The following is a 15,658-nucleotide window of genomic DNA, read 5'->3' on the forward strand; positions in this document are numbered from 1 at the left end:
TCAATATTTTCATCAACAATTTAGATATTGGCATTGAAAGTACACTTATTAAGTTTACAGATGATACCAAGCTGGGAGGGGTTGCAACTGCTTTGGAGGATAGGGTCATAATTCAAACTGATCTGGACAAATTGGAGAAATGGTCTGAGGTAAACAGGATGAAGTTTAATAAAGACAAATGCAAAGTGCTCCACTTAGGAAGGAACAATCAGTTTCACACATACAGAATGGGAAGCGACTATCTAGGAAGGAGTACGGCAGAAAGGGATCTAGAGGTTATAGTGGACAACCAGCTAAATATGAGTCGTCAGTGTGATGCTGTTGCAAAAAAAGCAAAAATGATTCTGGGATGCATTAACAAGTGTGTTGTGAGCAAGACAGGAGAAGTCATTCTTCCGCTCTACTCTGCACTGGTTAGGCCGCAGTTGGAGTACTGTGTCCAGTTCTGGTCACCACATTTCAAGAAAGATGTGGAGAAATTGGAGAGGGTCCAGAGAAGAGCAACAAGAATGATTAAAGGTCTAGAGAACATGATCTATGAAGGAAGGCTGAAAGAATTGGATTTGCTTAGTTTGGAAAGAGAAGAGGGGGGACACGATAGCAGTTTTCAGGTATCTAAAAGGGTGTCATGAGGAGGAGGGAGAAAACTTGTTCATTTTGGCCTCTGAGGATAGAACAAGAAGCAGTGGGCTTAAACTGCAGCAAGGGAGGTTTAGGTTGGATGTTAGGAAAAAGTTCCTAACTATCAGGGTGGTTAAACACTAGAATAAATTGCCTAGGGAGGTTGTGGAATCTCCATCTCTGGAGATATTTAAGAGTAGGTTAGATAAATGTCTATCAGGGATGGTCTTGACAGTACTTGGTCCTGCTATGAGGGCAGGGGACTGGACTCGATGACCTCTCGAGGACTCTTCCAGTCCTAGTATTTTATGATTCTATAAGTTGACAGCTCAGACCACAAGGAAGGAGGGAGAAGGAAACATCTAACAAGTGTTCTGGATCTCTACTGATTTGATTCAGGAGTAGGGGAATAATGCTTCCTAGGCTTAAGCAAGAGATCCCTAGCTGTGTAGCCTAGATCAGTCCTAACAGACATGTACAGCTTGCTTATTATAGAAACTTCTATTACCATTTGAAATTTAAGATTGTAACTCATTGCTATATATACGTTTACCTGCTTTAACCTTGTAAATAACTTGTTTCCTTTTCCTACTTAATAAATCTTTATATAGCTTATTATAGCACTGGCAACAAGCACTGTCTGTGGCGTGATATCTTTTAAGGAGCAATTGATCTGGAATGACTAGTTCTTTGGGACTGACAGTAATTGAAATATTGCTCTGATTTTTTTGATGTAAGGGACCATTTATCACAAAGATACACTCACCTGGGTGGCAAGCCAGATCAGACTACCCAAGAGGATGATCTGTGACTATGTTTAGGCTGGTTAGTGTCTGAGTAGTTTACAATTGATGTTTGGTTAAATTAGTTTGCGGTTTGTGCCCCTGTTCTTAACAGTCTGCCCTGAGGTTGGTACTCAGGCTCGAGTCACTGCAAGCAACATTACATTCCCTCTAGTTGTACAATATCCTTTTGGAAATGGGGAGATTTCTATTGCACACAGTACTTCCAAAGAGGCCACACCATTTATTTTATATGATGGCATTATACTATTCTTTATCCCCCTCTGCTTGCATCCCAACATGTTCTTTGCTTGTTTATTTTTATTTTAGCATAGCTGCATGTTAAGCAGAGGTTTTCATTGGGTTGTAGACTGTGACGCCTAGATTCCTTTCCTGAGTTTTAAATGAGCATAATGTGTACAAGTAGCTTTTTTCTTCTAACGTGCATTACTTTATATTTATTTACAACGAACACTGAACAAGTCCAAGTTTCAAATTCCTAATGCTTTTTCCTTCTTAGAAACAACAGGCAAGAGTTAATTCTCAGTTACTAAATCCAGCGGTATTTTATTTCATTGGAGCATAACTGAAGATGAAATCGATTCACCATTAGGTTCTTTGGTCTGTATAGTACTTACTTGCACTGTAGAAACTCATGTTTTCAGTTCTGGAGGTTCCTGGTTCAAACCTTGGTGTCAACTACGAAGATGAACATCACATCTTCATATTTGACAGCACATTGTATGTTGACTTCAAAAACAGTGACAAAACCACGCATTTCTCCTTGTGGAGAGAAATAGAGAAGGAATTTCGTTTGATACATGATAGTTTCTGTTTTGTGTATCTTTGAAGGCACAGATGTACATCAGTAATAGGCATGGTGTAAGAACCAGAAGAGGATAAAATAATGTGATTTAAGTGGTACATAGGCCTCACGCTGCTTCCTACACAGGTATGTGATCTAGACCAGGGCTACTCAACATGTTGCCTGCATGTGGCCCGCAACCCATTTGTTTGCAGCCCACAGTGCAGTTTGGGTTTATGTAGAGCTCAACACGCGGCCCATGGGTGGGAGCCAAAATAATAAAGTAGTCAATATAATGGTCTTCTGTTGATATGCATTTTATTAATTAAATTCCTGGACTGTCATTGCTCATTAAAAGTGCTGTTATATGGGTGTAAATTGGGTAAATATTGCATTTTATTAATATCAGCAGAACTGACTTAAATGGAGCCTGCGTGCTGTGTAGTCTTGCCTTATTCTTTGTATTCATGCCTGTCAGTATGAAAGAAGCTATTTGCATGTATATGCAACCACACTTAAGTTGCGGCCCTTGGCATGTGCTGTAAGTATCATTGTGTCCCCAGAGTTTCCATAGTTTGAGTAGCCCTGATCTAGACAAATGTTTTAAAAAATTACAGTTAGATCTCCAATAAGTTTCTGGAAGCCTGTTTCATGACTGGCAGGTCTATTATAGGACTTCTTGATGGTTCCAATGGTAACAGTATCCACCCCTAATCCAGTTCTTAATTTATACCCCAAAGTGGCTTAATTAGTTTAGACAATCTAACTCTAGAGAACTTTGTTCATCCATTTTGCATCTCAGCTTGCATATAATGTTGTCACACCAACTCCAAACACAGGAATAAATTAATTCTTCCCTAAAAAAGTCAACAACCTCCAAAAATGTCAAGCTGACTCTTTTCAAACCAAGCTCTGCTTGGTCCAAGAACCCATCAACAACATAAATCCCAATTTATTTTATCAGGTGCTCATACACCACTAATGGAGACCACAGTAGAGCCACCCATGAACTTATGTAGTGCACCTGACACCCATTAGAGACCTATAAATCCATCTTCCTACTTATCACTCTGTAAATTTGTCTGCAGCCCTTCAGACTCAGCCTGGAATCAAATTCAAGCTAGGTTTTATTCATCTCACATATTTGTCACCACTAATAAACATTCTGCAGATCAAATTAAGCCTTTAGTGACACCTTTGCAAACCCATGGTCTTCAGTGGTTTGCCAAGGTTTAACCTATTGAAACTTTTCACACACGAGACAAGAACAGAATACAGCCTGCTTTCTCAGCTGTATTGGCTCTACACTTCTAATAGGAATAAAAAAGCTTTTTAGTTTGTCAGGTAACTGGATCAGCTGAGTAAGAAGTTGTATTGACATCATTTTTTTCAGAAAAAAACTGCATATTAAGTAGCAATTTAAAATATTAAATGGTTTAATTGTGAGCTGATAAGTATTAGTCTTACCACTAATTTATCCTAATCATTAGTTCCCTGCACACAGGCCTCAAACTGGCTCTCCTGTGGCACAGATGCCATTTTGGGATGCTGCAAAGAGGGGACGATAGCAACCAGCAAGAGGCAGGCATCACAAGAGGTTACTGGGGGCCCAGTTCTCTCTTAAAGGGGTTGGGTCAATATTAATGCTCTAGCCCAACAGGGTCTTCACCCAAGGGGTGGCCAGCCAAGTAAGCGGAGTGCATTTAGGTCAGGAGGGGGCAGGCAGGCAGGGGCTATGGACCCACTGAGGGGTAGAGCAGTTCCCAGCCTCCTCTGTGCCACTGGAAGGGGGTCAGCCACAGAGGCAGACAGTGCTCTGGTCAATGAAGGAAATGGAAACCACTGCTGGCATAGCATGAAGCAACTGTGACGGCCACATCAGAACAAACTAGGTACTTAGCTTCTCCCCCCATCTTTTATCAATTAACTGGTTAAACAATATAATTAACAGTTTAAACAATTATCTTGTTAAATGATATTTACATCCCAAATGTTACGATTACAGTTTAGGGGTTATATAATAGTTGTTTCCAAATAGTATGCTAAAATGCTATTGTCTGTTTCATCACTTTTTACCATTTGCAAACAAATGTTTCTAAGATATTTCAAATCAACTGACTTTCTCTGTGAGAGAAATATTCTGAGTGGAGACATCTGCAATCAACATCTGCATTAACATATCACTCCTTATCCAAAGTCATCTAAAGATATGACTACAAGGATTACCTAAACAGGACTTCAGGTTCTACTGGTTCTTTGAGTCTTCCTAGGAGGATATGTGTATTGTTTTTTAGGACTGTAGGAGGAAGCCAAGCAGGAAAGAGGATCTTGGAGAATGTTCTAGCCAGTGGTTTTCAACATTTTTTCCTTTGCAGACCCCTAATATATTTCAACTGAAGGAATGAATCCCTTTGAAAATCTTCACCTGCAGACACACACACCCACGAGCCCACAGACGGAAAGCCACTGTTCTAGGCAAAAACTTTTCAGTGAAGCAGAGAGAGCATGAATGTGCATAGCTTTAGGGGTAATATGCCTCGCCTTATCCTAATCCATCATTGAACAAGGAAAATTTAAAGAAGGAACTTTTTCTGTGGTTGTTTTAAATCACTGTCACATGATACGGTATTTGCAGTTGATTGGTTTTGGACCATTAAAAACAGATTCAAAAAGTGAATCCCTCAGAAGCCTTTTAGCTTGATCAGCTGACCAAATGTTTTGCGAGGAAGAAACACATCAGTCCATTTCAAAGCATGGTCAAGCTTGCCACAGAGAGTGATAACATATAGGCCTGTTCATTAATTTACATAATGAAAAATGAAATTGAAAATATTTATAAATCATTACCCTTCGCTGAGGAAGAAGACTGGAATAACTATAACACCTTCTAAAAAGGTATGAATGTTCAATTCCAGAAAGGAAAGTAGTACACAAACAGGCCTGCTGTTATTGAAGGATGAATGGAAGCCCTTGAAAGGGTATTATAATGTACAAATACAACCTTATGACATTGATTTCAGTAAAGAACATATAAAACACAGTCCGGCTGTGTCTAGACGGGCATGATTTTCCGGAAATGCTTTTAACGGAAAAGTTTTCCGTTAAAAGCATTTTTGGAAAAGAGCGTCTAGATTGGCACGGATGCTTTTCCGCAAAAGCACTTTTTGCGGAAAAGCGTCGGTGCCAATCTAGACGCGCTTTTCCGCAAAAAAGCCCCAATAGCAAAAATGGTGCTTTTTTGCGGAAAACAAATCTCAGCTGTCTACACTGGCCCTTTTACACAAAAGTTTTGCGCAAAAGGACTTTTGCCTGAATGGGAGCAGCATAGTATTTCTGCAAGAAGCACTGATTTCTTACAGTAGGAAGTCAGTGCTTTTGCGGAAATTCAAGCAGCCAGTGTAGACAGCTGGCAAGTTTTTCCGGAAAAGCGTCTGATTTTCCGGAAAAACTGGCCAGTCTAGACACAGCCACCCTAATAATTAGGATTTTAAGCAAAGAACTATCAAAAAATTAGTTCGTATCTGACCCAACTCTACAATAGGCAGTACACTAAGCATGACATACCTACTACCACTACAGTTTTCCCACACAGACTATAGATTTCCAGGCTTTCCCAGGCAACTGCTGGGAAAATCCCTAGCCTATAGGGATATTTTCTCTGATTGGCTGCTATTCCTCATATTCCTGACCCCTCAGGAAAAGCAGTCAATCAAAATTGCTGCATTGGCTGATACATTCCTTACTTTGTTAGCACAGGGAGCAAGCAATGCATCTTTCTCCCATGTGATGTGGCAGGACCACTGTGTTTCAAGAGCAGCTGGCAAGCAGCTGCTCCTATTGGTTTCTTGTGCTATCAACCCCCATAAAAGGCCTTCTCCCTGATGTATTGCCCCTTTCTCAGAAAGAAAAGGAGTTATAAAAAACTCTGCCCTGCTGCTACCTCACGAGACCTGGAAGGGGCTGAGTAGCTTTGTCCTGCTTCTTCTATCCACCTTCTAACAGGTTACAGTTGGAAGGGGGGATATTATATTAGAGGAGAAATAATTACATGTTGTAGATGGGAAAAGAAGGATTTTTTGGAATCATTCTCTGTCTAACCCCTCTTCTTCCAACCTGCTCTGTTTTTATGTACTTATGCAAAATTTAAGTATAAGCATGCGTCTTTAATTTTACAAATTCATGATATACTGGTATTTGCTTTCTGGATGTTGACAAGTATACCTGACAGTCTGAGATACTGGAAACAACTCCTCAAGCAAGAAAACTGCAGAAGCATGATGGAAAAAACCCCCCAGGCCCTCCCCCCCCCAACTCTTGTAAGGAAAAAGGCAGGCCCCATAACACAGGACACTCACCTCTTGAGCACTCCTTGCTGCTGAATGCAGTACTGCAATCCTTTTCCTGCTCCTGGCACCTTTTGTAGGTTGTGAAATTCACTTGGCAGCTCTTTACCGACTCAGTCCTCCAGCTAAGTAACAAAGCGAACAGGCAGTAGTCCCTGGCTATGGCCACCCCTTGATGCTAGAAACAGGGGCTGGTATTAGAGCAGCCCCTGCCTGCCGCCAGCTCTGGCCGCTGTGTCCCCTATCCCCCCTTGGTACTTGATAAAGGCAATGGGGAGGGCAGGCGGCACCCCGGAGTCAGCGCTGGTGGGAAACCAGCTTTTAAGCTAGCTCTCCCTCAGCACTAGTTCCTGTCCCCCCCCCCCTTTGCTACCTCTCATAGATAGAGGCAGCAAGGGGGGGGGGAGCCACTAGTTGAGTTGACTATCCAATAAGCATTTGCTTATCGGATAGTTGACTAGTTGCTTACATCCTTAGTATGGATACTCATCTCATTGCTTCCAAAATTGAAACAAGTGCTAGATATGATGCAGAAGAATGGTATAATGGAATATATTACTGACCCAACAAAGTGAAGTGCCTTTATGACCTATGCTACAAAAAAATGGGAGTCCTCCTGCTCTGCACAGTCCTACAGTGGTTCAATGAAGCAGTAAAGAAGAAAAGGTATATTCTTCATATTTCACTTCAGCAATAATTTTTTCTCACTAAATGCAACTAGTGAATTCTGATGAGCTTTGGCACACCTGACAGTCTCCACCATTCTAAACCTTATTAGACCTTACTTTTGTTACCTTCTATTTTGGTCTCACAAGTACTCCAGAAATCTTCCAAAGGAAAAAGAATGAGGTTTTGGAAGACTAGGGGGAAGTGAAGGTTTAAACCAGGGCTACTCAACATGCGGTCCGTGGGCTGCATGCAGCCTGTTTGTTTGTGGCCCGCGGTACAGGTTGGGTTTACACGGGGCTCAATGTGCAGCCTTTGGGTGGGATCCTTTGAACATGGCCTCCACTGGGAACATGTTCTACAACAGCAAAGTGTCTCCCAGGTGCGCTGAGCACTGAAAGACGCAAGTGGACGGGCTGGCTGGAATAGATGGGTACACGGTATCAGTGTTTCTAGCCCCCAGGGAGGAGGTGCTGGGAGTGCCAGGGCATTGTGTGAAAGAAGCTCTTTGCATATATTTGCATGTATATACAACCACACTTGCAGCCCTTGTCATGTGCTGTGGGTATCATTGTGGCCCCTGGGGCTTCCAAAGTTGAGAAGCCCTGGTTTAAACAGATGACATTTTAATTTGTGGAAATCTGAGGAGTAGCATGTAAAATTTAAACAAGCTCTGAAGGCAGCTGGGATGGTCAGACTATACTTAAAAAGAGAAAAATGTACATTCTGACAAACATGATTACAGAAGGCCAGTGGAAGGTCTGCTGCTGCCCCATCTGCTCCTTCTCCCCGCACAGGTGCCCCCCCACATTCACCACCACACACCCCATGAACCGTTTGACTCCAACTCCCACTGTGACAAGCCCCATGCATCAAGACCCCCAACCAGCTGCACCCAGACTTCTCCATCACGACCCCTCTGCTAAGCTCGGCACACTCATCTCCTCCTGCTGAGCCCCATCTCCTCCTCACCGATTCTCCTTCTGAGCCTCAACCATCTTCACCTGGAACCCCACCTACAGAATCCCATTGCTCCCACCTGAAAGCCCAAATGATCCCTGTGCATCCAGATCCCTCCATACCCAACCCCCCTACTCAGCCACCTGCACTCAGATTGCCCCACATAAAACCCTTTTACACCATACCTGGATCTACCCCTCACACAAATACACTTGCATCCTGCTGGGCTGAACCTTCCTGGCTATATCTAGTGTGCCTAACATGGAGGGGCAGGGCCCTGGGACATTTCTGTAAGAGGCCATGTCTACACTACAAGATCAAGTTAAATTTGTTAAGGTTAATTTTTTAGTACCTGGTTTTGTAAAATTGAATATGCATGTCCCCACTGTGTGGAACAGTTCAATGTAGCGCATCCTCATTAGGGTAGCTACTGTCGACTTGGACAGCAATGTACTGTGGGTAGTTATCCCATAATTCCTACTACCCCTTTGCATTCTGAGTTAGTCTCCCATGTCTGATGGGACAAAACAGTGCAGCGTGTGGTTCTGGGTACATATTGTCAGCGTCCCATAAAACACTCTCCTCCTCCCCCAGTTGCTTGAAAGCAACAGTAAGATATTTGTACATGTTCTTTTTCCCTGATTGTCCACACAGATGCAATGCTTTGGTAATCATTGCAAATATCTCACACTTTATGCTGTGGTATGTCCAGAACCTAGCCAGGAGTCGCCAGAGCAAAGAAGAATGTGACAAGGCTACAAATGCAGACACATATGAAACATTTGAGTGAATGCTGGCAGCAGTTGATCCTTTTGACACAGTGGAACACTGGTTCTGGTGCCATAAGACAAGCATAGACTGACAGGACCGCACAGTTTTGAAACTATGGGACGATCAGCAGTGACAGCAAAATTTTCACATGCATAAGGCTATTTTCATGGAAGTGTTCTCCCTAGCTCTAAAGCACAGCAATACCAAAATGACCCGCTCTGACAGTTAAGAAGCAAGTGGCATTAGTCCTGTGGAAGCTTGCAGTGCTGAACAACTACCAGTCAGCTGGGAATCAATTAGGAGTGGGTAAATCTACAGTGGGGGCTGCTGTAATTCAAGTAGCCAAGGCAGTCATTACCCTTCGGCTACGAAGGACAGTGACTCTGAGAAACATTCAGGACACAGTAGAGGGCTTTGCCATGATGGGATTCCCTAACTGTGGAAGGGCAACAGATAAAACACACATCCCTAACTTGGCAACTGACCACCTTTCCACAGAAAATTCAAGGAGTACTTCTCGATGGTATTGCAGGTGCTGTTGGATCACAAGGGTTGTTTCACTGACATCTATGTGGGATGATCGAGAAAGGTGTGTGATGCACTCATCTTTAGGAACTCCTGTCTCTTCAGAAAGCTGCAGGATGGAACTTTTTTCCCAGACTGGAAAATTACCATTGGAGGAACTGAAATGCCAATTGTGATCCTTAGTGACTCAACCTACCGCTTGCTCAAGAAGCTGTACACAGGCAGTCTGGACCACACTAAAGAGCAGTTATAGGCTGAGCAAGTGTAGAATGGGGATAGAATGTGCACTTGGACTAGGGATGTTAAATATGGTTAATTAAGTAACCATGTAACCACTGAAAATCTTAGTGGTTATACCAGCGTTTCTCAAACCCAGGGGGGTCACAAGCAACTTGGGGGAGGGGGTCACAGGACATTCCATTTTTGGGGGGTTTTGGGATAGTCCAGTAAAAAAATGGAAAAAATACCAGACATGTGGAATGTCCAGTATTTTCTAGTTTTCTGGCTAGAAAACTCCGACGGAAGCCTGGAGGAGGCAGGAGGAGTGGCTGGGAGGCAGGGCGCAATCAGCACTGAGAGCCTCTGGTTGCGTGTGACACCTTGGGGAGGAGGGGAAGCCCTGTACGTGTTCCTGAGCGCTGGTCAAGCGCGTTGTGGAACCTCAGCCAAACTCACTCGCGCTTTGCCGGGACTATGCGTGGGACGGGCAGCACCCTGGGATCTGCACGTGCCTGGGTCAGTCCTGCTCCCCGCCGGCAAATTCGCCCCCCCCCAGCCGTCCAGTTCTCCCCCACTTCTCCTCCCAATCTTCCCCGGCCAGCCCCGCTACCCCACCAGCCCTGCTTTCGGGGGCCAGTTCTCCCCTCCTCCTCCCGATGTCCCCCAGCCAGCCCCCAACCCCCCACCAGCCCTGCTTCCCGCTGGCCGGTTCCCCCGCGATCTCCCCTGGCCAGCCCCAATGACCCCCCAACTCCCCTGGCCAGCCCTGCTGCCCCCGCCAGCCCTACTTCCAGTGGCCAGTTCTCCCCTCCTCCTCCTGATGTTCCCCAGCCAGCCTCACTGCACCCAACCCTCCACCCCACCAGCCCTGCTTTCCGCCGGCCTGTTCCCCCACACAGCCCTGCTGCCCCCAACTCCCCGTTTGCTTGTGTAGCAGTGAGGGTGGGGGGTCACACAAATTCACTTAGAATTTTAGGGGGTCATGATATTACAAAGTTTGAGAACCCCTGGGTTACACGATTACATGCTGTGGGCTCTGCAGTATACTGCAGAGCTTGCAGCGCAGCCAGTTCCCCGGGAGCAGGGGCGGCAGTCAGCACACACTGGGAGCCGGCTCCTAGCTGCTGGACCCACTCCAGGGGAACCAGCTACACTGCAGGCTCTGTAGTATAAGCTTTATACTCTGGGGGAGCCAGCTCCCAGCATATATCTCCTCTTGCCTGCCAGCACTGCTCCCAGGGAGCTGGCTGCTGCCCTGTGCTGCTGCCTCTGTCCGTGCACTGCCGCTCCCCCAGCGGAGTGGGAAGGGGTGGGGGGAGAAAGGTCCGTGCACAGAGTGCACCAGCAGAGCCCAAGCGCTCCCTGCTCTGCAGAGCTCCAGTTGGGCTCTGCTTGGTCTCTGCCGGGACTCCGGCAGCAGCTCCCAGGAGTGGTTCATCAGCTCCAACCAGCGCCCCTCCCCCTCCGCCAACAGCGGCAGCCGCCTGTGGATGATGGAGGCCGGCTGGAGGCTGCACACGGCAGAGGCAGTCCCATGGTGGGAGCGAAGGGCGTGCCGGACAGCAGCGTGTGCTGCAGGGGAGCTTGGCACTCTGGACACTGCGCACCATCCTGGGTTCCCACGCAAAGCAACAAGGGAGCCGCTTACGTGCTGAGTGGTGCTGGGGCATTACTGCTGCACTGCACTAGTACTAGGTGTCTGCGAGGGAGCCCCAGAGAGGGTGGGAAATGGCAGTTCTGTTTGTAGCTGGATCCCAACAGGTTTTCTGGGACATTTGCCACCTTTATTGGGACACCAGGACAGAACCCTTAAATCTGGGTCTGTCCTGGAAAAAAAGGGCTGTATGGTTACCGTATGCATAACACCTCTGAAAGTAAGGGAGGGAAATTTCATGTCAGATTGGGAGGTGGGACTTGAGGCAACTTGCCTAGCCACTAATTGTGAGAAACCAGACATCAGGGCAATAAGGTGAACACAGCAAGGGACACTGATAATCAGAGAGGTTTTGAAAAACAGGTTTGTGAATGACCAGACAGTGATATGGCAATCTTGTATGTTACTTTATAGGAGATGCCCCCTGCATTAAGTGTGCTGGCCTGTAAACCCTGTGACCGGCGCAATCTGCCCTATTCCCCCATGCAACAAAAGCAATAAAGATACTGTTGTAGAGAAACTTGTATTTAAGGATCACAAGAAAGCAGAGACTGAAAAGGAATTCCGAGTGAGAGCTGGGGCAAGGGGAGAGAAATCACTGAAGAGGAAATTCCAGTCTTCTGTTCTAGAAGACCCAGACTGTCCATTTGCCTCCTTTGTCTTTTGATACGCTGCCTGAGTTTCTTTATTTCCATATGGCACTGCTGGGCATCCCTGGTGTATCCTTTTTCCACCATGCCCTGTGTAATCTTGCATTGATATCAGCATTTCTTTTTTTGGTTCATAGTTCTACCTACATAGATTCATCTTCCCCATTTTTTCAGGGATTTTCCTTCATACTCAGAGATGAGCTAAATTGAAAGTACTGGCCCTAGGGGCTACACGGGGGCACGGTGGGACACCTTCCAGAGGCCAAGAACATTGACTTTTAAAGCACTGTATCTGCACTACCCTACAGTTAAACTTAAAAAACAAAAGCTGATTGGGTAGCACTTTATAGACTAACAAAACATCGAATTTAACTTTGCTTCTTGCAAAAAGCAAGAGTACTGCAATCAACTTTAACAGCCCTTCAAGTCAGGGGAATGGGGTTGGTGATGTGGACTCTTTGTTTAGCAAATCAACTTAATGCAGCTAAGTTTGACCTAAACTGGTAGTGTAGTCAGAGTTCAGTGCAGCTTCACCTTCACCTTCAAGTCCGTATTCTATGGAGAGCAGGGAGGTGTTGTAGGGTGATCTCCATGCAGCCAGAGGCATTTGCTTTGCACTGCCATGCTGGTGCCTCCACATTTATTGACAACAATGAGATTTGCATATTATAGGCAGAAACTTTTTTAGTGGAGAATTTTTAATTTTTGGAGCAGAATTCCCTGGGGAGCATCATAATCTTTGACATGTTTGAAGACTGTAATCATGTCCCTCCCCACTAGTCTTTTCTCTGATTAAACATACCCAATTCTTTCAACTTTTCCTCTTAGTCCACGGAGGGCCCCAGTGTGCAGGGTGGGGGACAAAACATTTTCTGGCAAGGTGATCTGGCTGTCGATCATCTGATCGGGGAACTGCAGCCTGACCATTTTTAGATCATGTGGCAATTTTCTTTCTGAGGAAGCCTTCCTCCCAGAAGTACCGCTCACGGCTCAAAGCCCTTTCTGCTCTCAAACCCTTCCCTACACTTCCTCCCGAAAGCCCAGCCCGGCTAGCCCAGCAGAGCGCCGACCCCAGAAAGGGAGACGCACGAGAGACTCCAGCAAGGCCGCTAGGCTGGCCTCTGCTATTGCTATGGATTGGCTGTGTCGGGCGCTCAGCTCCTCCCGCGATGGGAGCAGCCTGCAACTCAGACCGATGGATGCCGGCTTTGTGCTGCAGAGCTCGGCTCCCCGAAGCGCCCCTCCGAGCCGCGCGCTTCCTCAGACGGCTCTGCAACGTGGGGCGGCACATGGGAGCCCGGGCTCCGGAAGGCCGCCGCAGTTGGGGCTGTCTGAACTGAGAATCGGCCCCGCCCCTAGCGAGCAAGGCTGGTCTCCCAGCCCAGGGCGGGCCCGGCCGGCAAGAGGGAGAAGGCGGCAGAGTGGCAGGGCGGTATGGGGGATGGGAGGCTCGGTGCGCGGCCTCTCCCAGCCCCGCCGCCAGGGGAGCGGCGCGCGGGCCGCGAAGGCGCCTCACTCACTCACGCGCTGCAGTCAGAGGCGCGCGCCCGCGGCAGGGGCTGTGGTGGCCGGGCTAGGCGTGTCCCCCGCGGTGGTGCGCGCGCCGACGCCAGCGGCGGTTGGCGCGGCCCCCGCTCTGTGGGGCGGAGGGGAAGGCGCGGGCGCAGGCGCTCGCTCCCTCGCGGTTGCCATGGCCCCGTTTGACGTCACGGGCAGTGTGGTGCCCGTGCGTTGCGGCGCAGTGATTGGCGGAGACCCCGTGTGCGGCGCTGGAGAGAGGCTGCAGCGGAGAGAGCAGCAGGGCTAGAGGTACAGTCCGCGCCGGCTACTCGCCCAGAGACACTCGCGCCGCCGCTTCCTCCTTACGCAGGTAACCGGGCCCACGGCAGCGCTAGTCCCACGGGGCGCCCGCGAGGGCGGAAGGAGCTGGCGGGGCAGCGGAGGCCCCCTCCCCCCGCGGTCCTTCCGCAGGCAGCAGGGCGGCTCCCCGCGCCGCGCTCCCGAGGGCAGGGCGCTGGGGAGCCGGCCGCCGGGCAACTGTGCCGCCGCTGCGGATGTGGCCTCGGCCGCCGCTGCACAGGTGAGGCCGGATCCGCCCCGCCCTGTCCCGGCCACTAGGCGGCTGCCCGGGGAGTGGGAAGCGGAGCCGTTGGCGAGGCGGGGGCAGCAGCGTGTGACCCGGGGCAGGGTCAGCGGGGGCTGCTGCTCTCGCCGGGCCCTGGCAGGTGAGGCTGCGGGGGGTGGCTCGCCGGGCCGGGGAGGCAGCGGGCGCTTGGGGAAGGCAGGCGCGACCCTCCCCACCTGGGCGCGCGGGGCCCTGCGGGCAGGGCGCGGGCGGCTCGCTGGCTGGGTGTGGCCTCCCGCCGGCCGAGCGGGGTTCCTGGGGCCCCTCCTGCGGTGGCCCCGCCCCGGATCCCGGCGCTGGTCACTGGGGGCCTCGGCCGCGGGGAGTGTAATGGGCGCTGTGCCGGGTTCCCGAGTGGCCGCGGCAGCTCCTGCAGGGCGGTGACTGCGCTGGCGCCGTGGGGCGGGATCCTCGCCCCCGTGGCTGCGGCTTTCCCTTCCGTCGCTGTGTTGGGGCGGGGGCTCGGCGGCCGCCTCCCCACGGCGCTGGGCTGAGGTGAGCGGGGTTAGCGCGTTAGCCCGGTGGGCTGGGCTCTGGCATGGATCCGCCATGACAAAGAGCCCGGCGGAGGCGCTGCCTGTCTCGGAGCCGGGCGGATGCGGCGGCGGCCGCAGCGCGGGAGGGGCGGCGGGAGGAGTCTGGCCCGGTCGTCCCTCCTCGCCCACGCCGTGTCGATTTCGTGTTGTAGCCGCCCAGTTCCCCGCCGCCCGCGCTCCGTGTAGCCGTGCCCACTGCAAGCGCGGCCCTGCGCTGCGGCGAGCTCAACAGCACCATTTTATGCTGTCAAGACACGATCTAGTGTATAGAGAAATCGACTGGCATTTTCCCATCCTCGCGGTGCTTCATTAAAGTAGCTTTTCCTCTGTTAAAGTGCAGCAGTGCTGGATAGGATCATGGCGTGCTAGTCTAGTGGCGTTGGCTAGCCAATAACCACAGTTTGATAAACTGGCTTTCAGATAAGATTTTAACTATTTGCCTGTCTAATCTATTCTGGGTGGTAACAGCTGTAGGTAAAACCATTCTGTAAAATGGCTTCTTAGCAGTGTTTGCAGTATGGTCAAAGGCCTTAAACCACCCTGGCAAATATTACAGAGAAATGGGAGCAACTAGTGTTGGTTAAAACAGCTACTGAAACGTGCTATAAATAACCTTGAGATGATCTGATCTCTGAAAAAGATCCAAATTTATTTCATTGAGTTTAAATACAAGAAATTCTATTCCAGGTAGTCTTATGTGAAATATCACTTGTATAAGCCAAATCAAAACTGTTGGGGTCAATGTTATGGCAATTGGAATATGTAATATAAAAACACAGTATGCTTAGGTGAAATGATTTTTCACTTTTTAGCCTCTGCAGTTAGTATACTAATGAACCATATAGCTAGTGCATATTGTAGGGCTCAAAATAATTATCAGGAGCCAAAAATTCATGAAGTGTGTGTGTGTGGGGGGGGGGAGATTCTGACCAGTTAGAGATACAAAAGGGTGTGCTTTAATCAAGTTAGGTTAGTATGATTGAAAGGGCTTGTTAAGATGC

The 15,658-nt window shown here is 48.5% G+C and overlaps 1 protein-coding gene and 1 long non-coding RNA gene across 5 annotated transcripts in view; one reads left to right on the top strand and one right to left on the bottom strand.

The window, feature by feature from the left end:
* Positions 1-11,850: 11,850 nt before the first annotated feature.
* Positions 11,851-13,646, bottom strand: LOC142826976 (uncharacterized). Its single transcript, XR_012901286.2, has 2 exons — positions 13,517-13,646; positions 11,851-12,628 (listed from the first exon to the last, which is right to left on the bottom strand). It is a non-coding gene; the product is annotated as an uncharacterized LOC142826976 (long non-coding RNA).
* Positions 13,647-13,666: 20 nt separating this feature from the next.
* The window catches only part of YWHAZ (tyrosine 3-monooxygenase/tryptophan 5-monooxygenase activation protein zeta), a 30,135-nt gene continuing 28,143 nt past the window's right edge, over positions 13,667-15,658 (top strand). The window contains exon 1 of one of the 4 annotated variants that reach the window (XM_075920266.2): positions 13,667-13,805. Coding sequence is in view for 1 of the 4 variants with exons in the window: in XM_075920267.2 (XP_075776382.1) it covers positions 14,051-14,076 (26 nt within the window). In the remaining 3 variants the exon portion in view is untranslated. Of the gene's footprint in view, positions 13,867-13,950; positions 14,077-14,483; positions 14,617-15,658 lie in introns of those variants that run through there. The other 3 variants (XM_075920265.2, XM_075920267.2, XM_075920268.2) reach the window with 3 other exon arrangements.

This window comes from Pelodiscus sinensis, chromosome 2, assembly GCF_052426305.1.
Source record: "Pelodiscus sinensis isolate ZL-2025 chromosome 2, ASM5242630v1, whole genome shotgun sequence".
Classification (NCBI taxonomy): Eukaryota; Metazoa; Chordata; order Testudines; family Trionychidae; genus Pelodiscus; species Pelodiscus sinensis.